The sequence below is a fragment of the Haliotis rufescens genome, unplaced genomic scaffold, assembly GCF_023055435.1.
Source record: "Haliotis rufescens isolate VD_foot unplaced genomic scaffold, xgHalRufe1.0.p SCAF_3, whole genome shotgun sequence".
NCBI classification, from domain to species: domain Eukaryota; kingdom Metazoa; phylum Mollusca; class Gastropoda; order Lepetellida; family Haliotidae; genus Haliotis; species Haliotis rufescens.
In genome coordinates this window covers 67,576,030-67,601,537 of record NW_025964001.1, presented here as the reverse complement: position 1 = coordinate 67,601,537, position 25,508 = coordinate 67,576,030, and the positions used below count along the sequence as shown (strand labels likewise).

The following is a 25,508-nucleotide window of genomic DNA, read 5'->3' as shown; positions in this document are numbered from 1 at the left end:
GTGTGATGTCATATATCTCTATTAGAAATATGAATTGAAGCTTGTGAATATTATTTTTGTGTTCCGATGATGCTTCAGTTTCAATATATAATGAAGAATCAAAATGTGATTTTTTACTCATGATGTTCCTTATCTCAAGGTTGGTCACATGGTATTTGGAGGCATTCTGCACATACCCAAAATATGATTCATTATTTGGACGTGAACTCTTGGTCTCACAGGTGATTCAGTATCAAATAAGCAGGCCAACATGCACTGCTTCCATTCTGTCAGTCTATCTTGTTTGTAAATGTTTATTTTTCTGTGCATTTTAATGTATAAATAGACCCGTGAATATCTGGGGTAGAATAGGTCTTCAGCAACCCATGCTTGTCGTAAAAGGCGACTAACTGGATCGGGTGGCCAGGCTCACTGACTTGGATGATGCATGTCATCGTATCCCAATTGTGTTGATCAATGCTCATGATGTCAATCACTGGATTGTCTGGTCCAGACTTGATTATTTACAGACCGCCGTCATATAGCTGGAATATTGCTGAGTGCAGCGTTAAACAATAAACAAACAGAAATGTATAAATGTTCTGCACATAATTCTTATCTCCTCCAGGTACATGGACAAGACAAATCCGTGCCGAGACCTGGAAAGCAATAGCAGAGTCAGATATTTATGAAAACGGACATGAGGATGACCTGGATATAGAGTCTGTTTCCCGAACCTCCTCGAGGAGCACACTTAGATCAAGTGCTGTGCTGGAGAGACAGAGTTCAGACATGTCAAGGTTCAGTAATTTTTCTGAACCTGAAGAAAAGCGGCTCATTTTGCCAGAAATTAGCCAAAGCCCTTATCTTGTGAGCCAGGGTTTGAACAATCAGGTGTCCAAAAATGAAACGCATTATCGTCGAAACCATGACCGACCACTGAGCAGAGATAGTATTGACATTGTGAGGAATAATTTGAACGGTGATGATTATGTAATGGACAGAGATACTGAGGGAATGATTGTACCTCGACCACCAAGTAGTGACCGCCGGTCAAATACTGACCTCTCCTCAAGCAAATGTCGGACGGTGACCCCTCTGCTGCAGTCATGATGGAGCATTTGTGTATGTTATAGAGCCAGTGATTGTATGTGTGTGTCTTACAGTCATAAATATTACTGGATAGTAAACTGGCTTCTCTTCAGGATTGACCAGTTGCTCTTCAGGATTGACTGGCTGCCCTTCAGGATTGACCAGTTGCTCTTCAGGATTGACTGGCTGCCCTTCAGGATTGACCAGTTGCTCTTCAGGATTGACTGGCTGTTCTTTAGGAATGACCAGTTGCTCTTCAGGATTGACTGGCTGCCCTTCAGTGTTGACTGGCTGCCCTTCAGGAATGACTAGTTGCCCTTCAGGATTGACTTGTTGCTCTTCAGGATTGACTGGCTGCCCCTCGGGATTGACTGGCTGCCCTTCAGGATTGACTGGTTGCTCTTCAACATATTGAAGTTGTGTTTTAACATAGACTTTTTATAGATTGACTGACTGGCTGCCCTTCAGGAATGACTGGCTGCCCTTCAGGAATGACTAGTTGCCCTTCAGGATTGACTGGCTGTTCTTTAGGGTTGACTGGCTGCCCTGCAGGATTGACTGGCTGCCCTTCAGGATTGACCAGTTGCCCTTCAGGATTGACTGGCTGTTCTTTAGGGTTGACTGGCTGCCCTTCAGGATTGACTGGCTGCCTTTCAGGATTGACCAGTTGCCCTTCAGGATTGACTAGTTGCCTTTCAGGATTGACTAGTTGCCTTTCAGGATTGACCAGTTGCCCTTCAGGATTGACCAGTTGCCCTTCAGGATTGACTGGCTGCCCTTCAGGATTGACTAGTTGCTCTTCAGGATTGACTGGTTGCCCTTCAGGATTGACTGGTTGCCCTTCAGGATTGACTGTTGCCCTTCAGGATTGACTGGTTGCCCTTCAGGATTGACTGTTTGCTCTTCAGGATTGACTGGCTGCTCTTCAGGATTGACTGGTTGCCCTTCAGGATTGACTTGTTGCTCTTCAGGATTGACTGGCTGCCCCTCGGGATTGACTGGCTGCCCTTCAGGATTGACTGGTTGCTCTTCAACATATTGAAGTTGTGTTTTAACATAGACTTTTTATAGATTGACTGACTGGTTGCACTTCAAGACAAAGTGGTTGCTCCTCAAAATGGACTTAATGCTCAATGTAAAATCAGTTGTTTGTCTGTTGTTATTTCCGTGTGTATTGTGATATGTTTCGTGGAAGTGTAACCGATGGTATGATCACCAAACATCTCACAAAACCCAAGCAACAAACATGGTGGCCCTGGGATCAGTTTGGTTCTTGTATTCTGGAACATTACATACAGCATTTACAAACATGAATCCTTCCAATGATCCTACAGGACCACAATACAGGAGGCAGATCTTGTTATATTGATGATGATACAAACTTTACATACATCAGTATTCATGTTTAATGCTTCTGTCAGTATTCTTCATATTGTACATAAAAACATATTGTTTCACATCGAAATGATTTCATGTTCAATGTCACATTTCCGCCCGTAGTTAATATGAAAATGACACATATGTCTTACCAAATTACTATCATCATCATCATTGTTCATCATCAGAGTTTCTAGGGCCTTGGTCTGACCCACACTGGTGCACATGTTGTGTCTCCTGAGTAGGGCTGGGACGGGTAACTCGGGTACTCGGGTCGGGTGGGTATGAGTAGGACCCGGGTACCCACAGGACTACTGGACCCGTGGTTAGTCACATGATATATTGTTTTATGACAAAAAGTATCTAAAACTCTATGTTTTAACTACAAGTCACTAATGTTTGCAATTTTTCCTGACTACTTCGCCGATTCCTTCTGACTTTTATATGTTTGAATAGAAATAAGACTTCAGTCAACTTCAGTGTATACACCAGATCGTTTCATACATGTATCTAAACACATTTTACCAGAGCTATGGTCAAACTTTTCCCAATCGGACAGTTTGTACCAACCTCTTGATACCTACAGCGGGTACCCGGGAAGTAAATTTAGACTCGTCCCGGCCCTACAGCAAGCAACTTTGTTTAAAATATGCCTTGAATGGGTACCTGGTAGGATGAGATTGTAATATGACTGTTAACCTTGTGCCTCATATGGCAAATTGGGTTGTATACTCCCTAGGGAGCTGAGAATGAACTTTTTTTAAATATGCCCCTCTTCACCCAGCAGTGAATGGGTACCCGGTAGGATGAGATTGAAATGTGACTGTTAACCTTGCACCTCATATGGCAGCTTGGGTTGTATACTCCCCAGGGAGCTGAGTATAAAATTCGAGTGCACACTGGTCCATTGACTGGGGGTAATAATAAGACGCATTAAGCATGCTTGAGGGTGTGGATTTGGTTTTGTAAATATAATCATATGCACATTATTAATATTAAATGTTGAATATCAGATTTATGGTGGTTATACATGATGATGCATTGAATCATACCCTTGTTTTTAATTATGTTGATTACAATGTAATCTATCAAATGACAGTTATCAAAAATAAATTATCACTGCTTCTCTGTTGTTTTGTATAGTACTGTATATGGCCGTTGGCTTGTACATCATGACTCAAGATTGATGTCATTGTGTTGATGACATGAATCCCATCATGGCAATGACAATGCAATATAATACATATAATTCAAAAATTCAAAATTTGGACAAACTTAACCATTCCTCAAGGGCGGATCCAGCATTTTAAAAAGGGAGGGGTCCAATAACAAAATCCTCTCTCAGTTGGGGCGGGGTTGTCTACAACATACTACCTTTGGTTTTGAAAAGAGTGTTTGTGTGTGGGGACCCCTCTCTGGATCCGCCTATGATTTCCTAATGTCATAGCAATACTAAAATACTTAGGGATTAAATAAATGTTATGGCAGCTACATTTAAAATCATATTACCATACCAACTGAAAAGAGTCACAATATTCTCTCTCATCTATCAGATCCTTGAGGGAAGTCCTCGGTTGTTTTGACAACCAAAGAAAACCAACAGGGTTCTGCATGTTAGAGTCAGAGCGAGATGGATTGTGATGTGTATTCCAGTCATGCAACCTTATACAGTATGACCACTTTGGTCTGAGGGGTGAAACGATACAGCAAAGTCACATTGCAACATGCATCATGATACATAGGTCACGATATGTATCACGATACGCGTATTTATGTCAAATCAAGTGAAAACTTCTTACCATAAAGATTTCAGAGCAGGTTCAAAAGAAAAAGCTAGCTGTAACCACAGTTTTGACAAACTCTGAGGTCAAATGAGTAACAAGTAATATATTTTAGCAACTGTATCATATTGTGTATCGTATTGTCGCATAGAAACCGATGTATCAATTCACCCTTTATACCAACAGAACAAGCTGGGTGTATTGTTGGGGTAGATCTGGGATTCAAACCCACCTCCAGGTGGCGCTGATATGACTTACTAAGGGACATAACTCTACATCCTAACACTACTGGATCACCCCTGCCCGTGAGATGTTGATTATTATTATGTTCATGGTCAAGATGGTGATAATGACAACATCATTAACATGTTATAAATAAACAATCTGTATAATCAAACATTTATTTTATGAAGTGGATGGTACAATATAAGAATACATGTACACACATATATACATTGTATACTTGAAGTCAGTTCAGTGTATTAATGATAACATATGTAAACTCATCTAAGCATGAAAGTCATTAAAAGAACGAATGTTGGTTTTGACCACAGGCAGCAATATTCCAGAGCTAGCAGCGGGTTGTACACAATCTGGACAAGGCAAACCAGTGGTTGACAGCATGAGTAACAATCCAAGCGATGACAATCAGCCAGGACAAAAGCTGTAACCAACCCATTGTAGTCTGCGCTTGCGACCAACAGTGCATACCTGTCAACTCTCACGCATTTATCACCCATGTCACGCTCACACGCAAGGTCGGAAATTCTCACGCATTCATATAAAATGTAGATAAAAATATAATTTTTCAGAATACATGCTCCCTAAGGCAATTAAAATGGTCTTAAAATCATTCAAAACCAGTTTTCGCCCCCTTACGCTCCCCCCCCCCCCCCCCCCCCCCCTTAGCCCTGGACCCAGCGTGGCTTGCAGCCCCTGCATCCTGGCTTCTCACTCATTTAGACATCCAGGGGTTGACAGCTATGACAGTGGACACTGTGATCTGACCAATCCGGGGTCAAGATGACCAGTGTACACTACAATCCAAAGCTGTACACAAATAGCACTATTCTTTTAAAGCCAGGCTCTGGCATTTATAGGATACTTGGGTCACAAAAAAGATAGTTATATTTGTGCACAGCTATGAATTGCTGTGCCTTATGAAAACAAATGATTGACCATATAGCACCTTCAATAAACACATTGCACAAATACTGACAAGGTAGCTGTGGATCCCCTGGATCGGTTACAGTTAGTGAGTGAGTGAGTTGGGTTTAACACCGCTTTAACAGTATTCCAGTTATATCACGGTGTGTCAGCTTGATGTGGGGGGAAAGCCCGAAGTGATGCAGGTCTCAGACGTTTACCACTTCGGTGAAACCCACGAGCAGGGTATGGTGCTGACAAACCTAGAAACATAATTGGGGCGAACCGGGATTGGTACCCGCAATCATAGGTTTCTGGCGTGCCCAAGGGACGCAACTCTGCACAGCGAATCGCGGCGCCTTAGACGACTGGGCCAGCCGTGCCCCCGGATCGGTTACATGAATCCATGGCTCAACAACTCGAAATATAACATCTTTGGCAATGCACCTCACCAACACAGACGCTAAATTCTAACAGCAATGCGTTTCTCTCCTAACAAAATCGAAATATTTTCCTTGATGTGCTCGCCTTGGAGACCGTTTCACTGCCGACTGGGTCTCTACTCTCTAGTAATTGCACCTTTAGTTTCAATATAATGTTTTTAGTTGAAAATGTCAAAATAGTTTTGGGTGTTGGTGCTTGAAAATATATGTTCTGGTCGTTGCACACCTCATATCATTAGGTTTTATATTAGAAGTAAATTAAAGTATCAACACATCAAAAGATGATTTTCTCGAGTGACCATTGTTTGTAGTATATGTAGTAATGTCAGTGGCAGCAAGTCATTGAAGGACTAGTAGAATGTGGAGCGCTGTCATGGTTCCATTTTTGAGGCAGTCCTGACATTTATAATTTCTGTTTGTTTGTTGTTTAACTCCACACTCAGCAATATTCCAGCTATATGACGTCAGTCTGTAAATAATCGAGTCGGGACCAGACAATCCAGTGATTGACATCATGAGCATCGATCCACGCAATTGGGATATGATGACATGTATCAACCAAGTCAGCGAGCCTGACCACCCGATCCCGTTAGTCTTACGACAAGCATTGTCGCCTTTTACGGCAAGCAACGGTTGCTGAAGACCTATTCTACCCCGGATCTTCACGGGCCGCTGCCGCTATAGATTATTAATCACTGTATAAATGAAGGGATGGTTTCGTTCCTATGATAATGTACTGTTTTGCAGTTCGGGTTATAATTCAAACAAATATCAAATATTGAGTATGACTATCGTTATTTAAAAAAAGTCAAGCTCTTTGTGTAGGTCCAAATAACACAAATTGCTGAGGTTGAATCCGATAAACGTTTACTTCGATCTCCAGTTAATTTGTTTTCAACACTTTGAATGATTATAAATTGATATTAAATCCCATTGAATCAAATCAGCGAACAAACAACGTATCTTCACGTCTGATTTGTCATACAATTAGAGGACTTTGTGGAATGTTTTGCAATGTTCATACAATACCATGAAACATGCGACGGCCCTCAACAATTAATGAACTTAAAACATATGCATATATGGAGCTGAACCCGTGGCAAGCGAGTGCTTTAACCTCTTGGCTACCTCGCCGCCTCTACATTACAGTGTGATATTTGCCAGATAAAATAAATTAATTTTATGCAGTGAAATGAAATACACTTATAATGGCCTCGATTCAATCATTAAACATTAGCTAAAATAAAACACCCCTCTCACACAAGTTACGTTATCAAGTAACATAATGTTAACATAATAAAACAAGATAATGGTCAAACAAGGCAGCATGCAATCAACAAAATATATTTGTATTAAATAAATATATATAATCGGAATCACGACACAGCAAATATCACATTTGTTAAAAGACAACAATACACAAACCATTAAATATTTAACGTTACAAATCATCGTTCAAATTACAGAAATAAATCACGAAAAAAGTTGTTTAGTGGATTGCTCAAGAATGGACATCTGATATAACAGCACGCAGATTCATTCCCAAACTAGTCATATTTAAAGGTTTCTAATGTATACATGGAACTCGGCCAATGATCCCGGCAGTGTGACATTCACGTAAAGGTTAAAGAAGTATATTGATCTTCAATTTGTTTTTTTGTTTGTTGTTTAACGCCGCACTCAGCAATATTCCAGCTATATGACGGCGGTCTGTAAATAATCGAGTCTGGACCAGACAATCCAGTGATTGATATCATGAGCATCTTACGACATAGTCGCCTTTTTACGGCAAGCTTGGGTTGCTGAAGACCTATTCTACCCCGGATCTTCACGGGTCAGCTAACATCTAGTCGGTTGATAGACTACGTCACATGGTCAGAAGTACACAGGTTTTGTAAATACTGTAAAACATTGACAATTTATCCGGCACTGTGACCATTAACACCGCCCAGATTGAGAAATGTTTGGATGAGCGTATCATGATATACAGAGTTATGGCCCTTTGTATATATTGTCGGTCATTCGTCACCACTCGCCCCTTTCCGTAACCTGCAAGAAGGCTTGTCCAGGAATAACACGAGTTGGTCACGAATGATATGTAGGTGTGTATACCCGTTAGTTCTGAATTTCTAAATTACGGGAGCTTATTTTTTTTATGTAATACTGTTTGGATTGTGGAGGTTTGATGAACTATATCTTTTGTGGAAGATATGTAAGTGTGTGAGTGAGTGACTTCACATCATGTACGAAATTGCATCTTCCCGAGGCAAGGGAGTTAACTGTCTTTACAGTCAGTTAACTCCCTTGCTCCGGGAAGATGACAAAAATGTGAATCGAACAAGGTCTTCAGTGAATGCGTGCCAATAAGGCTATTTCCCTAACGTTAAGATCATAACAACACTCATTCCAGCTCAGAATGTAACAAAATAATTAAAAGCAAATAAAACTGCTAAATGCACAGAACACTGGTATAGTAGTCGCTAAATACCTGAAACAATACCCATACGACTCACAGATGTCTTCGTTACTGGGTCTGGTTTCACAAAGCGACTGTAGCGCTAAGCCTGTCGTAAGTCCAAGTTTGTGAAAGTTGAGCCAGACAGTTATTGTGAAATCCGGAACACCACTACATCTATGTCTTCTAGGCACTCAAGGTAGAGGTAGGGATAACACACACATACATCAAGATTCAGGCGATATGAGAAAACTGCCATTTTGTCAAATAAATAGAGAATCTCACCCAAGTGTCTTTGGATATCAAATATATGAACGAGTGTGAGATTTTATTTGTAGACAGTAATAAGCAGTGTCTTAGTGTAAAAAGTACTGCTAACAGCTTCAGAAGGCGAGCCATTAGTGATGTCATTTGATAGTGGCGTCATGGCAACCAGTGACGTCACAATGGTCTGCAAAGCACTGTGATACAATTTCATTGCAGCGATATCTACAATGTAGATATATAGAATACTAAACGAGCTCCCGTGTATTACCAATTTTATGAAACGAGTAAATATTTGTGGTATCTGACGAGCGAAAGCGAGTTAGATACCACAACTATTCACGAGTTTCATAAAATTGGTTTTACACGGGAGCGAGTTTAGTATTTTATTTATTACTTGCCATTTATAACGTTTTTAGAATTATACTGTTGAGTATGAATAGGCTGACACCTACACGATCCACGGCATAGTCCAATTGAGTTTAACAGAATAATACTTCAAACACGTCAAAAGTTGAAACGTATTAATTTAATACCATACAACGGTCCACCTTTAGAATTCAGGCGTCCGTTCCACAAAATTATCGTAGGGCTAATCGCAACTCACATATTTTAACTTAGACTAACGACTGTCGTTGCGCTACAATACGATCGCCTTGTGGAACGGGTCTTGCACCTCAAAGTTTACAATCACGTCACAATACCCGATGACGTAAATTGTGGAATTTTGTTGCAAGGTCCATCGGCGAAACAATGCCATGTGACGTCAGCCTATCAACAAGGTTGCTGGGGTCATCGAGTGTGCATAAGCTCCTCTCAGTGATCTATCAACTCCATACGCAATGTCGTTGAATAAGCCAAGGGATGTTGAGAGCTTTCAATATTTGTTCGTGAAACGTGTTCAGAGAGTACATAAGCACGCGTTTTGGTATTACACAATGTGTAATACAGCTGTATGTTTATTAAACGGGTGATCTCTTCACGGGCAAGTAATAAATCGCATGATCACACCCAAGCCGTATCTCCTGTGGGAGCCAGGCAATGTCTTCTTCCCGTGGCAAGGGAGTTAACTGATAGTAAAGGTGGAAACTAAAGCCAGTTAACTCCCTTTCCTGGAAAGACGGGACAATGTCAGCACCCTGATTGTTTGTGATATATAACATTCAGAACATTATTTTAGTTATGCAGCACCGTGTCTGAAGGCCGTACTGTTAGATCAAGATTTTTAATCGAGACAACACTAGGATTCGAACCATAACAAATATTTTTTTGTCTGAGTTTGTTAGTAATTCTACAAATTAAACCAGACACTCACAGCCGTTTCTGTTTGCAGCCTTCTAATGCCCAGTAATGCATGGCTTAGAATCAATGATGTTTTGATTTAGTCGTTTCATTGAATTAGTCCTGAATGGCTAGTGAAATATATTTAAAATCTGTATTTGTTTGTAATTTTTGATTATGAGTTATACAGTTGAACTCCGATATTCAGTTAACGGGTTGGGTCAAATGACTTGGAATTTGTACAGATTGTCAAGACTAGGGCTTAACAAATAATTGACACTCTAACCCTTCAACGCAGTTTGGCTTAAATGGAAAGTCTTGTATCACGTGTACGGCTGCCATAGGTCACAGGTGTCCATACCAGTCGATGAACCATGACCTAATTACAAACATTGTACAGGTCTCTTCAGGCCACAATCCTCCTCAGTCAATAGCCATTGCAGAAGGAACAGCTTAAGCAGCATTGATGTTGAAGGTATAGGCCTTGTCATCAGAGTCTAGTCAGAACTTCAACCTCGTATGGCTTTGGGGTCATGGTCATCCCAAACTCGGGGTCAATGTCAGGGTCAATGTTGCCGACCTTGGAGAAGTGGAAACTCTGCAGCAAGTTGGAGAAGAACAGAAACAGCTCCATCCTCGCCAGAATCTCACCTGCACACATCCGAGGACCTAGCAGGAACATAACAGTTTGCAAGTAGTATGACTATCTAGTGTGAGTGAGTGAGTTTGGTTTTACGCCGCTTTTAGCAATATTCCAGCAATATCACGGCAGGGGACACCAGAAATGGGCTTCACACATTGTACCCATGTCGGGAATCAAACCCGGGTCTTCGGCGTGACGAGCGAACGCTTTAACCACAAGGCTACCCGACCACCCCTTATCTATCTAAAATGATATACATTGATCGTTTAAAATCCACTGAAGCGCATGCACCAAACGTTTGTGACAAGTATAACAAGTATCTAGTAATGGGGACACTTCCGTGGGAATTCCGACTTAGAGTTGCTTAGAGGCGAGGCACACACACAACACAATCTACACCGACCAACGATATCATATTACGATAAATACAATGCCATTCGTATCAGAGCCTAAACGAATCTTAACGAAGGAATCAAGGGTATTATTATTTCAGAATGGAGATATTATGCCCTGGACAATCGAGGATGTACCGACCTCCACCAAAAGGAATCCATGGACCAGGGTAAATTATCTCCCTTTCGGGGGTAATGAATCTCTCCGGCTTGAAGATATGGGGGTCCCCCCACAGCTCCGGGTCGTGCAGCACGGAGTAGATGCTGGTGTACACCAGGGTGTTCCGGGGGATGCGGTATCCCCCTACCCAGGTATCCCAGGGGCTTGTGCGGAGTACGGCGGCAGAAGCTGAAAGTAGATCAAGTGTACAGGATAATGTCAAGAATGATGACCATGCATACTATATACTAACTCTGAATTATAAAAATACACAAATTATAAAGAAAACAACAAAAAGAACCAAACAAAAAAGCTCTGAATTATTCATGAGGATTCCTAACCCTTTAATCAAAACTACTGTCACCTCCTGAAACACGGACGGTGGGCTTGGACTATTTTTTAAGGCGTTCGCTCGTCACGTACCCGCTTTCGATTCCCCGCAATGTGAAAAGCGCATTTCTTGTGTTCCCCTAACCTGATATTGTTGGAATTTTGTTAAAAGCGGCATAAGATCATACACACTAACAACGTAAGGATCTTGGTGAGAAAGTAAGTGATGTTTTACACAGTGTTAGGTATGCAGAAATCCTCTACGTATGGGCTTTAACATTATAAACTTGTCTGGAATCGAACCCGTGTCATATGGCGCTCGAAGTTATCATTAAGCCATGACTGATATCTTGTTTTGGTTTTACAATGGTAACAAGAAAGAAGTGAGCAGAGCTCACATACCCCCGTTATCCCCGCTGGTCAAACTAAGATTGAGTTCCTTCCAGTGACAATTGCCCCCCCCCCCCCCCCCCCCCCCCCCCCCCCCCCCCCCACACACACACACACACACACACACACATAAAAAATGGAACAATATCATATAAGAAAATCAATAAATTAATAATTTCCATCTAGCCAGATATGGTAAAGAATTCATAAATTCAAACTAACACAAAGCACAGATACTTATGATGATCTACATGTGTGGAAACAATTTTGGAAAATATATTAGCTTTACAAAACCAGTCATCAAAATTTCTAAGTTCCATCATGTTTCCATGAAAACAGCAAAAGAGAAAACTTTCAGAATCTTATAAAAGATAAAAAACAATCAAAGTGGTTAATGTAACAAGTTTGCTGAAGCTAGGATAGATGATATTGTAAACATGGATCGTACAAAAACTCTAACCAAAATTTATGTTTCACCATGATTCCATGGAAACGGCAAAAATAAAAAAAATCAGAATCTTCAAACTAGCAAAAGGCACAAGTACTCATTGTGGTAAATGTGTGTAGCAAGCTCGATGAAGCTAGGATGCATAGTTAAAAAGATATGGGCCGTACAAAACACCCATCCTAAAAGTTTAAGTTTCTTAATGTGTCCATGGAAACGGCAAAAATTAAAAAGTTCAGAATCTTCAAACTAGCAAAAGGCACAGGTACTCATTGTGGTAAATGTGTGTAGCAAGTTTGGTGAAGCTAGGGTGCATGGTTAAAAAGTTATAGGCCGTACAACAGCTCGGACGGAAGGACGGACGAACGGAACGCTGTATACCCCCGATTTACTTCGTAAACGGGGGTATAATGAGGTGAAATGGGGTTTAACGTCGCACTTATATAGCGACGTGTGCGTGTGCTTGTGCGTGGTTGTACTAGTCTGGACTAATTTATAGTGTTCATATTGCTAGCCCACTGAGACGACATGCCGACCAGTCCTTGTTTTAGTCCCTTAATGCCGAGCGCCAGACAGGGTAACAACAAGTACCATATTTTAACGTCTTTTGGTATGACGCTGCTAGGGATCGAACCCCGGACCTTCCGCTCTCCGGACGGACGCTCTACCACTAGACAACGGAGGCGGTCCACACTGGGAACGAGCTACCAAGTTCTTCAGAATTCAAATAAATGTGAGCTTCATGCAAATTTTAGCGATATTCTAGCAATATCAAGGCAGGGACAAACATGTTTGCTTCATATATCGTATCCATGTTGGGCTCGAACCCGGTACTTGGTGTGACGAGCGAACACCTAAACAACTTGGCTAACTCCAAAACAATCTGAGACTGACCAATAGACGACATGCGCTGTATCTCCATCATCGTGGCTTCAGTGTAGATGAGGGAAGGTCTGTCGGAGACTCGCACTGTCCGCCCGCATCCCACCACCTGGAGGCAACACCATACAGTACGTTACCTTTCTTTCAACCCAAACAATTGTCAAGTCTTTATCAAGTTCTTTAGATCTAAACATGCATTTGATCACTTGTCTACATATTATATTTATTACTTTGTTTGCACACTCAGCAATATTCTAGCAAAATGGTGGCGGTCTGTAAATAATCGAGTCAGGATCAGATAATTCAGTGATTGATATCATGACACCATGATCATCAATCTACGCAATGGGGATACGATGACATGCATCAACCAAGTCAGCGAACCTGACCACCCGATCCCGTTAGTTCCCTTTTACGACAAGCATAGGTGCCGTTTACGGCAAGGATGGGTTGCTGAAGACCTTTTCTACCCCGGATGTTCACGGGTTTAAAGACTTTGAGACTTCGAGATCTATTAGGCAACTGACTAAACTTATTTATGTCGAGTTGTGTTGCATTTAATTTTTAACGACCGAAATAAAACATACACTTTAAATAACTATAATAATAGTCCTGGGTTCAAATCCAAGGTTCTTGGTGTGTCAGCTCCATGACCGTGCTCTTGGGTCACACCAGAGTAAACATCTACTACTACTTATTTTTGAATTTCGTCTACAATTATCCATCAACCTTCAAAGCGGCGTAAGACGCCTCCGTGGTCTAGTGGTAGAGCGTCCGCCCGGAGCGCGGAAGGTCCGGGGCTCGATCCCCGGCCGAGTCATACCAAAAGACGTTAAAAGATGGTATTTGTTACCCTGTCTGGCGCTCGGCATTAAGGGGCTAAAACAAGTACTGGTCGACTCGGAGTCAGTATACTGTGTCTGAGTGAGGTATTCGTGTTAAACTGCGACATGGTATCTCATGAGCTTGCACTATAAATCGGCATCAGTCCGGATTAGTACAAGCAGCCACACACAAGTTAACGCCCTTGCCTTGGGAAGATGATTGCCTGGAGTGAGTGAGTGAGTAGGGTTTTACGCCGCTTTTAGCAATATTCCAGCTATATCATGGCGTGGGACACCAGAAATGGGCTTCACACATTGTACTCATATCGGGAATCGAACCCGGGTCTTCGGCGTGACGAGCGAACGCTTTAACCATGAGGCCACCCGACCGCCCCTGATTGCCTGGAGATAGTTGTAGCACTATAGTATTCCATTGCCGATGGACCAGCGACTTTTTACGCCTCTTCGAGGCGAGGTGAAATTGGGTTTAACGTCTTGACTGGGCGCCGCGATTTGTCTGAAGCAAATGCAGGTAATATGAGAGGTAGAATCTGATTGGTCAATAGGAGGGACTTAGAAGGGACATAACTTGTAATAGCCACTGGAGACGCTGCGATCGAGCCCCGAAATTCCAACCTAGTTCTGCAAGGGTGGAAACTGGACTTTTACAGTAAGTTAACTCCCTTGTCTCGGGACCCGTGAAGATTCTGGGGTAGAATAGGTCTTCAGCAACCGATGCTTGCCGTAAAAGGTGACTATGCTTGTCGTAAAAGGCGACTGATGGGATCGGGTGGTCAGGCTCGCTGACGTGGTTGATGCATGTCATCGATCCCAATTGCGTTGATCGATGCGCATGACATTAATCACTGGATTGTCTGGTCCAGACTCGATTATTTACAGACCACCGTATATAGCTGGAATATTGGAGTGCGGCGTTAAACAACAAACCAACCAACCATTGCCTAGGGAAGATGCCAGACAATCAGTCACATACATGTATTATCTGTTTGGACACTCAGAATACCCCTATCAAAGTGAGTGAGTGAGTGAGTCTGGTTTTACGCCGCTTTTAGCAATATTCCAGCAATATCACGGCGGGGAACACCAGAAATGGGCTTCACACATTGTACCCATGTCGGGAATCGAACCCGGGTCTTCAGCGTGACGAGCGAACGCTTTAACCACTAGGCTACCCGACCGCCCCTTCACCTATCAAAAGGTGAGTAGAACAGACATATTGTCATGAGAATCGGAGGCATTATTACCCTGTCTATTTCTCTCTGGCACTTGTGTTGAACATCCGGGTACTTTATCATGTATAGGATTCCGAAATCTAATGTTCCGGAAGTTGTCTCGGTCCCCGCGAGGATTAGATCCATGATGCACCGCGTCATGTTCCCAGCTGCAGAGAAAATAGGTCATATGATGCAGTGTACAGCTGCGATATATTACAACACAATACCACGTGCGCCACTGCCTCATCAACAGTTCGATTACAATATCTTTACCTACTGGGGGAAACCCTTGACGAAATTATAGTAGTTTGATGCTGTGGCGATTCGTTCATAGTAGTTTCTTGGAATATTCAATTCAATTCACTATTTAGACTATTTTAATTAGGATCCAATCAGCTTGTCAGTCAATCTTATTAAAATCAGATCTTTGTTCTCGCTATCGCTAAACAAAGCTCTGAGGACATCCCATTACGGGTCACGTCAGAGCGACCTTTCATCCGACCAATCAAAGCGTCGCTTACCAGATTATGAAAGTGACAGTCGGAATGTGTTAACGAATGACAGTTACGGCCCGTACGACTGAGTCTGTCAAAATTATCTCGCACTTCCGTGGGATAAACGTTTGAACGGAGGAGGCGTTGCACAGTACGTGGGAAGCACTGCCATACAATCTCAAATATATATATTAGACATTCCGGAATGTTCGTTTGTTCAGTTTTCAAAATTTTAATCGAGAACTGTGTCAACATATTTTTCAAGCGTAGTCTGAAATGGAAGTCGCTAGGTTAAAACGAGTGCCGTGAAGCTCGAGAAAGCTGCTTTTTAATTGGCTGATGTCGACTTCTTGCTAGTCATTTCAGTGGTCGGTCAAAGTTCGCGAAAGGTCGTTCTGACGTGACCCAGAACTCCAGATAAGCTGCGTATCCGCGTAAAATACGCATCAGAAATGTAGAAATACGCAGTAAAATAAAATCCAAGCGTATCAAATACGCAACGAACATTACAGATACGCTACAAAAATAAAACTTGCGCGTATCATCAAAATATCGTGAAGTAACCCTGCGTATTCGATTAGCAAATCAGCAACTTATTTTGAAATTATAAACGGGCATTCCGTCAACCTTGCCAAACTCCACGATGACAGTTACATCATGATCATTTGCCATCACACTTTCTCGTGGAAATATCGTGGTATTTTTGAGTCCTTTAAAGCTCTCGAACCCACACGAAACCAGTTTGCAGGGACTAGATGAATAGTGTTTTGAAATATTTAACTTAAATACCCACATGTGTAAAAACTAGTGGGTAACAGAAATTTGAGTACCCAGATAGAATTACTGATACCCAATGATTTTAAAAATGCATGGGTAAAATACCCACAACACCAAAAGCTTATCTGGAGCTCTGGTGACCCGTAATATGGGATGTCCTCAGATCTTTGTTTAGCGGCAGCGAGAACTTAGATCTGATTTTAATGAGATTGCTTGTCAGTTATCACAACTGTATAATCCCCTCAATCCTTATCGTTAGTGTATATCTGGCTTCACTCACCATGTGCTTCATTACCCGTGTGCTATTTGTTATTCTTACTGTACATCTGGCTTCATCCAATTATGTGTATGCTACTTGTTATCTAGTACCTGTTGTTGTCAAGGTTAATCTGCTGCTTATCACAATGCTATGCATACATACCTCGCATCACTTGGTTGTTGTCACTCCAGCTTGATAACGGTGTAAGAATCTACATCGAAACGTTGCTATATGCAATAAACCTGAAGTTGTTATCAATAAAGTTGTACCTTTTTCTTACTTATTTGCCAACTTCTAGAATGACAATCAAACAGTTAACAACATGGTACGTTTGTTTTGTGTTTGAACATTTCGGCTGACCACACCTGTATAGACCGTGGAGTGGGGATTCTCAGCCTCGTATTTAAGGAAGGTGTCGACATAGTCCCGTTCAACGCCTTCCTGATAGGTCTGTCGATGTTCTTCAATGCGTGAGTCAGCGTACGCAGAGATCTTGTTGGAGCCTTCAATGTACGGCCGCAGCAACTGTCGTAGAAATGATGAAGATGTCAAGGGAAATTATGAGACATACTGCTCCAGCAACGTTAACGCAAGTTTGCCAATTGTTGCGGTCGTTTTGGAACTTTTAAAAGTAAAGCCTTCATGTTTGTAGAGTTGTGAAGTACGTATTATGTGATTATTGATACTTTCATTACAGTGCTACAAAAGAATAGATACATGTCCCCGAGATCAACATCTTTGGTTTATAAATCAAATCGCGGCAACGGAAGGCAATCAGAGAGCAAAGTGCTCTGAAGTATTGGAGGAGACGGAGGGCAAACAGAGAGAATAAGTATGTCTTACCTTTCTGACGTGCATGAAGAGACGGGGGCAAACAGAGAGATAAGTATGTCTTACCTTTCTGACGTGTGGGAGGAGACGGGGGTCAAACAGAGTGATAAGTATGTCTTACCTTTCTGAAGTATTGTAGGAGACGGAGGGCAAACAGAGAGATAAGTATGTCTTACCTTTCTGAAGTATTGTAGGAGACGGAGGGCAAACAGAGAGATAAGTATGTCTTACCTTTCTGAAGTATTGTAGGAGACGGAGGGCGAACAGGGAGAAAAGTATGTCTTACCTTTCTGACGTGTGGGAGGAGACTGAGGGCAAGCAGAGAGAAAAGTATGTCTTACCTTTCTGACGTGTGGGAGGAGACGGAGGGCGAACAGGGAGAAAAGTATGTCTTACCTTTCTGACGTGTGGGAGGAGACGGAGAGCAAGCAGGGAGAAAAGTATGTCGGGTGGGAGGTCCTACCTTTAAGTATTGGAGGAGACGGAGGGCAGAAAGAGAGGCAACATGTGCACAGGTGAGATGTCTTACCTTTCCGAAGAATGGGAGGAACCTAAGGGATGGAATAGCATTGATGGCCGACGTTGCACCCTGCGTACGGAACAAGTTGTCTGTGGCGTCTATGAGAGACTTGAACGTCGGATCATCATACTCAAATCTAGACATAGAACAGAGCATTGGTGTGAGGACACTTCACTGCATTACAGGGATGATACATATTTGAATAACAGTAGTTTTTTATGAAGTTTTTTCTTTTCGACCAGTGATTTATTTGTTTGTTTGTTGTTTAACGCTGCACTTGGCACTATTCAAGCTATGTGACGGCGGGCTGTGGACCACACAATCCAGTGACTTACATCATAAACATGGAACCACGCAAAAGGGATGCGATGCAATCAACCAGGTCACCGAGCCCCACCACCGGATCCATGCACTCGTCTATTACAACAAGCATAGCTTGCTGGGGAACTTTATTCTTACCCTGAAACCCAACGGATATCCGACCATTGAATGACATGTGAAGGACTTCCTAAACAATTGAGAGTACAAGATGGGTTTAACGCCCCCTTTTACAGTATTTCAGCTCAGTCGGGGCGTGGAAGCTGAATGTGGACGGTCAGCCTGATGTGACGCCTGTCTGTGTTTACCAGTCTGGTGGAACCCAATAAGTACAGGAATGGTGCTGACATTCCAAGGATCATAACCGGAGCTAATCTTTGATTCGAAACCACAACCAGCGGATCCTGGGACAGCATATTTCAGCGCCCAAGATCACACATCTACAGTTTTAGAGTGATTTCTTCAGAATTAGAAAGAAACATGGTATTAGTGTGTCTAACACCCATATCATGGCGGGGACAGAACACATTGGCTTCACACGTTGTACCCAGGTGGGGAATAAAACACGAGCCTTCGACGTGACGAGAGTACGCTCTCGTCACCAAGCTCCAAAGAGTGAGTGAGTGAGTGCGGTTTTACGCCGCTTTTAGCAATATCCCAGCAATATCACGGCGGGGGACACCAGAAATGGGCTTCACACATTGTACCCATTTTGGGAATCGAACCCGGGTCTTCGGCGTGACGAGCGAACGCTTTAACCACTAGGCTACCCGACAGCCCCCCAGCTCCAAGCTCAGAACATAGAGAGAAGATCCAGCTACGTATCTTGAATATGTTTGTTTGTTTGTTTGTTTGTTGTTTAACGCCGCACTCAGCAATATTCCATATATGAGGGCGCTCTGTAAAAAATCGGGTCTAGACCAGACAATCCAGTGATTGACATCATGAGCATCAGAAGACGCAATTGGGATACGATGACAAGCATGAGCTGAGACAGCGAGCCTGATCACCCGATCCCGTTAGTCGCCTTTTACGACAAGCATAGTCGCCTTTTACGGCAAGCATGGGTTGCTGAAGATCTCTTCTACCCCGGATGTCACGTGTTCTGGAGTATGTTCCTACCTTGAACCAAACAGTACACTGTATATGACATTGGCAACAGATCGTGTCAAGTTTTTTCGGATCTGCACTGGTTGTCCGTCTAGGTCTGTAAGAACATCCTTTAAACAATGTATCTCTTCCGTGATACGTTCCTCCAAGGGAGATTTACCGACGCCAAGGTCACGCAATGCCCTCAGGGTCATTCGACGTAACTGTCGCCATTCTTCTCCGTCCCCCCATATGATTCCTGTGAACAAAACAACATTTGTTGTCATTGTGTTTTATACGCTATTAATACTATGACCATACAGTATTAACCTATCCACTTCAACAACATTTCGACTGGCCCATGCCATTGTTCGAAACTTAAAACACAGCCTGTCATTGTATAAGGGTGGACGTCATGAAAACGGGGTTTGGATGAGTGAGTGAGTTGTGCTTAATGCCGCTTTTAACAGTATTCCAGTCATATCGCGATGTGTCGGCCTAATGTGGGAGGAAAGCCCGAAGTGATGCAGGTCTCAGACGTTTACCACTTCGGTGAAATACACGAGCACGGGTATGGTGCTGGCAAACCTAGAACATAATCGGGGCGAACCGGGATTTGAACCCACAATCATAGTATTCTGGCATGCCCAAGGGACGCAACTCTGCACAGCGAGTCGCCGCGCCTTAGACGAATGGGCCACGGGGTTTGGGGTTTCTTCAAAAGCAAATAACTACAATTATCATGTTTTATAACGTTATACTGAAGAACCAGAAAATGGAATTCAAATTTGCGAATGAATAATGAATAATAAATGAGCAGTCGCTACTCCCCCCCCCCCCCCCCCGCCCTACCAAACACACACACACACACACACACACACACACACACACACACACACATACACACATATATAACTGTCACGCCTCCCGCTCGGGTGAGTTCTCAGGCCTTGCAGTTTTGAACACCGTATCAGTTCCACACACCGGAATCATTACAACGTCTAGACCTACACTTAAAGTGAGCGTGGACGAGTGGAGTCTCCCTTTAAGGTCGCTCCGTTTGTCTCGAACAACAGACAACTCGACATGTCAGATTATTCCTTGGACTTCGAGTTATCCGGGTTTTATTGTTGTGTAAAACAAAGAAAGGTTACAGTTTGGGGTATGTGATGTACTTCCTTTGGTTCTCATATTGTATCTATAACACGAAAAGCTGGAATGCGATCATGGGTTTATTCTTCGTCATGGCGTCAGTTGGTACGTCATAGCGCGAGCTAGCTGGTACTATTTACCATAGCACTAATCACAATGACAATACACTGCAGGGTAGATATGTTATTAATATATACAATAGCAGAAAAAAATGTATTAAATATCTTGACTCAAAAGTACTCCATCTAATTTTACATTGAAACTTGAGACGTTTGGGTTTATGCCGACTGGGTACAATTGTCATGAAATTGTTAATTACATGAGTGGTTAAAGACGCAGTTCACAAATGAAGACCAGTATATTTTAACCACATGTGTTTTTACCACACCTTACTGTCAGGCAATAGAGAGAGATGACAGGGTCCATCTCTCAAACGTTTTCGAAATTTAAATCTCACGATTTGCCAAACTGTCGATTAGTCGTAGTATTCTTCCCAACATGGCGTGTGTGCTGTGAATATTTAATCATTCGTCTTAACAGCTATACTACTCCACGATCCTGGGAATTAAGTAACATAATGCATTTTCCAAATACAGTAAACTACGGTTATAACGAACACAAAGGGACCACTAAGATTAGTTCGCTATAACCGTAGTTCGTTTTAATCATATATACATCATATATACATCATATATACAGCAAATATTGGGACGAAAAATAGGTTCATTATATCCGTCAGTTCGTTATAAACGTAGTTTACTGTATATTTGATCGCGCTGCACTGCACTACATCGATCGTATATACAATCATGGCTATATTACAGCCACTATTCGGATCAACATGCATATCGCTAGATCCTATAACGTTTCAAAAGCAGCTGGCGCTTGGTGATCGAGTACACACACATACAGAGTATGCAAGTAGCGGCGTTTCCGCTTACCTGCTGGACCGCCAGTTACAGATCCCCAATCCGGAAATGCTTACCTCTCCCTTTCTTTGTTGCTTGTTGCGGACCGTACAACCAAATCGGACGGTAGCTGAACAAGCCCCCTTGCTTCACCAACACCTCATGCACGGGCCCATAGCCATTCACAACTGTCATCATGGAACTCCCGAAATATATCCTGTACACGTTCCCATACTTTTTCTGCATCTCCGCATAATACAAATGCACTTTGGTTCGTCCATGCTTCCCAATGTCCAATAGATTACCTATAACTGGCCAGGCTCGAGGCCCCGGGGGTAGCTCGTGTGACGAGGAACAGAACAGGTAATATGACACAGCTAACACCACCAGTGACACCAGGAGAGTGTGTAGGTCTATAAATTCGAGGAGCACGGTCGCCATTTTCATTCAGCTCACTCGAGTTGTGATTACGACGGATTTGTACCAGGCAGGTGTCAGAACTGGGTCACACCGTCGTCATCTGACCTCGTTCACGTTTGTGTGATCCTCAGTGTTTAGTCAGTTGAAACAACCAGTCGGCTATCGTCGTCTTTTTCCGTGAGTTGGTTTAGTGTGGAAATTGTGAGACAGGTTGTTCGGGGTCATGTAATGTAGGGCCGTGCGTAGTAAAGTTCCCATAGTCTGAGGAGTTTTATAGATATGCATATCAATATCTTTTACATCAACATTTTCGTGGCGGTAAGTATATGTATCATTTTCGCTTTATAGCCTTCGGTATTGAAACGTAACTACTGTTAACAACTATAGGGATTCAGGGTAAGAATATATGTCCCATTAACCCATACTTGTCGTAAGAGGCTACAAAATACGTCCCCAGCAATCTATATGTGTCCTAGGAGGCGAGTAAATACGTCCCCAGCAATCTATATGTGTCCTAAGAGGCGAGTAAATACGTCCCCAGCAATCTATATGTGTCGTAAGAGGCGAGTAAATACGTCCCCAGCAGTCTATATATGTCGTAAGAGTCGAGAAAATACGTCCTCAACAACCAATACTCGCCCTAAGAGGCGACTAAATACGTTCCTCAGCAACCTATTTGTGTCGTAAGAGGCGAGTAAATACGTCCCTAGCAAACTATATATGTCGTAAAAGGCGAGTATATAGGTCCCCAGCAACCTATATGTTTCGTTAGAGCCGACTAAATATGTCCTCAGCAACCTATATATGTCCTAAGAGGCTAGTAAATACGTCCTCAGCAGCCTATACGTGTCGTAAAAGGCGAGTATATACGTCCCCAGCAACTTATATGTGTCGTAAGAGGCGAGGAAATACGTCCTCAGCAATCTATATGTGTCCTAAGAGGCGACTAAATACGTCCTCAGCAGCCTATACGTGTCGTAAAAGGCGAGTATATACGTCCCCAGCAACCTATATGTGTCGTAACAGGGGAGAAAATATATGTCCTCAACAACCTATAAGTCCTAAGAGGCGACTGAATACGTCCTCAGCAACCTATTTGTGTCGTAAGAGGCGAGTAAATACGTCCTCAGCAATCTATATGTGTCGTAAGAGGCAAGTAAATATTTCCCCAGCAACCTATATGTGTCGTAAGAGGCGAGTAAATAAGTCCCCAGCAACCAATATGTGTCGTAAGAGGCGAGTATATATGCCCACAGCAACCTATATCTGTCATGAGAGGCGACTAAATACGTCCTCAGCAACCGATATGTGTCCTGAGAGGTGAGTAAATATGTTCCAAGCAACCTATATGTGTCGTAAAAAGCGACTAAATACGTCCTCAGTAACCTATATGTGTCGTAAAAGGCGAGTAAATACGTCCCCAGCAATCTATATGTGTCGTAAGAAGCGAATAAATACGTCCCCAGCAATCAATATGTGTCGTAAAAGGCGAGTATATATGCCCACAGCAACCTATATGTGTCGTAAGGGCGAGTAAATATGTCCCCAGCAATCAATATGTGTCGAAAGAGGCGAGTAAATACGTCCCAAGAAATTTATATGTGTCGTAAAAGGCGAATAAGTACGTCCCTAGCAAACTATGTATGTCGTTAAAGGCGAGTATATACGTCCCCAGCAACCTATATGTTTCGTTAGAGCCGACTAAATACGTCCTCAGCAACCTATATGTGTCCCAAGAGGCACGTACATACGTCCCCTGCAACCTATATGTGTCGTAAGAGGCGAGTAAATATGTCCCCAGCAACCTATGTGTCGTAAGAGGCGACTAAATACGTCCTCAGCAACCGATATGTCCCCTAAGAGGCGAGTAAATACGTCCCCAGCAACCTATATGTGTCGTAAGAGGCGACTAAATACGTCCTCAGCAACCCATACTCGCCCTAAGAATGGACTAAATACGTTCCTCAGCAACCTTTTTGTGTCGTAAGAGGCGAGTAAATACGTCCTCAGCAATCTATGTATGTCGTAAGAGGCGAGTATATACGTCCACAGCAATCTATATGTGTCGTAAGAGGCAAGAAAATATTTCCCCAGCAACCTATATGTGTCGGAAGAGGCGAGTAAATAAGTCCCCAGCAACCAATATGTGTCGTAAGAGGCGAGTATATATGCCCACAGCAACCTATATGTGTCATGAGAGGCGACTAAATATGTCCTCAGCAACCGATATGTGTCCTGAGAGGTGAGTAAATACGTCTCAAGCAACCTATATGTGTCGTAAGAGGCGAGTAAATACGTCCTCAGCAACAAATACTCGCCCTAAGAGGCGACTAAATACGTCCTCAGCAACATATATGTGTCTCTAGGGGCGAGTAAATACGTCCTCGGCAACCTATGTGTCCTAAGAGGGGAGGAAATACGTACCCAGCAACATATATATGTCATAAGAGGCGACTAAATACGTCTTCAGCAACCTATATATGTCATAAGAGGCGACTAAATACGTCCTATGCAGCCTATACGTGTCGTAAAAGGCGAGTATATACGTCCCCAGCAACTTATATGTGTCGTAAGAGGCGAGAAAATACGTCTTCAGCAATCTATATGTGTCGTAAGAGGCGACTAAATACGTCCTCAGCAGCCTATACGTGTCGTAAAAGGCGAGTATATACGTCCCCAGCAACCTATATGTGTCGTAAGAGGCGAGAAAATATGTCCTCAGCAACCTATAAGTCCTAAGAGGGGACTAAATACGTCCTCAGCAACCTATATGGGTCATTCTAAAAAAATGGCAGAATTTCAACTAAGCAAAAACATCAAAATTGTCTTTTGTAAAATACCTTTTTCATTGACTCAGTACACAAAGTAACTTCTGAGTAACAATGTTAAGCAAAATGACACCTTAATAATCAATGATGTCCTAATTATGATAATTAATTAACACTGAATAGGAAACATATGTCTGTCCTGATACCATGTTAACAATTATATTTTCTGCAACAATATTTTTCAAAGTTCAACACAAATCATGTCAGTTCTTGTTTTTAAATGTATTCTTTAATATTTCAATGAGACGAATTAAAAAGAGATTGGATACATTATTTTATGGACAGATTTGTTCAGCTTTGAGTCAAATGAAAACATTTGAATTCATTCAAATCCAATATGACAAACATACCCTGATTATTGCATCATTTATTTGACACATATACTTCATTATATGATATATGTTTGAATTCAAATATGTTCTTCTGAAAAAAAAATAAAAACATAATCAGTATATTTCTATTTTAAGTGCCGGTAACAGGACAGACAACGTAGTAACAGGACGGACAATTGAAAGTAACAGGACGGACAATCGGCTTTGATTGCAGATAACTATAACGTTCAGGAGTTCAAGATTTTGAAATATCTGACAAATACAAAAAAAAGTATGTGCAATTGATTACACCTGAACATATAAGGTGTAATTAACTGAATATTCTTGTATGTAATCTGAACTATAGAAACCGGTCGGTAACAGGACGGACAATTGAAAGTAACAGGACGGACAAACTTATGTTTGCAGTCAACTATCCTGTTCAGAAGTTCAAAGTTTTGAACTCTGACAAATAAGAAAAT

The 25,508-nt window shown here is 42.2% G+C and overlaps 2 protein-coding genes across 5 annotated transcripts in view; one reads left to right on the top strand and one right to left on the bottom strand.

Moving 5' to 3' along the window:
- The window catches only part of LOC124123857 (fibrous sheath-interacting protein 1-like), a 28,628-nt gene extending 25,055 nt beyond the window's left edge, over window positions 1-3,573 (top strand). For all 4 annotated transcript variants that reach the window (XM_048403333.1, XM_048403332.1, XM_048403334.1 and 1 more), the window contains one exon: window positions 608-3,573. In XM_048403333.1, the coding sequence (XP_048259290.1) occupies window positions 608-1,092 (485 nt within the window). In that variant the 3' untranslated portion in view covers window positions 1,093-3,573. The remainder of the gene's footprint in view (window positions 1-607) is intronic.
- A 5,836-nt stretch (window positions 3,574-9,409) lies between these two features.
- LOC124123854 (cytochrome P450 2B19-like) lies at window positions 9,410-22,003 on the bottom strand. Its single transcript, XM_046487040.2, has 8 exons — window positions 21,545-22,003; window positions 19,441-19,666; window positions 18,010-18,136; window positions 17,015-17,174; window positions 15,150-15,286; window positions 13,073-13,169; window positions 10,996-11,202; window positions 9,410-10,487 (listed from the first exon to the last, which is right to left on the bottom strand). Exons 1-8 carry the CDS (start codon window positions 21,912-21,914, stop codon window positions 10,309-10,311), a joined length of 1,503 nt encoding a protein of 500 aa, XP_046342996.2. The 5' UTR covers window positions 21,915-22,003; the 3' UTR covers window positions 9,410-10,308.
- Window positions 22,004-25,508: the final 3,505 nt, after the last annotated feature.

What these genes read in the sequence shown, in the direction of transcription:
- LOC124123854 (XM_046487040.2), bottom strand. Translation starts at nt 21,914, where the DNA reads ATGAAAATGGCGACCGTGCTCCTCGAATTTATAGACCTACACACTCTC. An exon ending in AGTGTACTGTTTGGTTCAAG is followed by an intron (nt 18,137 to 19,440) that starts GTAGGAACATAC and finishes TTCTATGTCTAG; the next exon opens with ATTTGAGTATGATGATCCGA. An exon ending in CCACTCCACGGTCTATACAG is followed by an intron (nt 15,287 to 17,014) that starts GTGTGGTCAGCC and finishes TTTTCTCTGCAG; the next exon opens with CTGGGAACATGACGCGGTGC.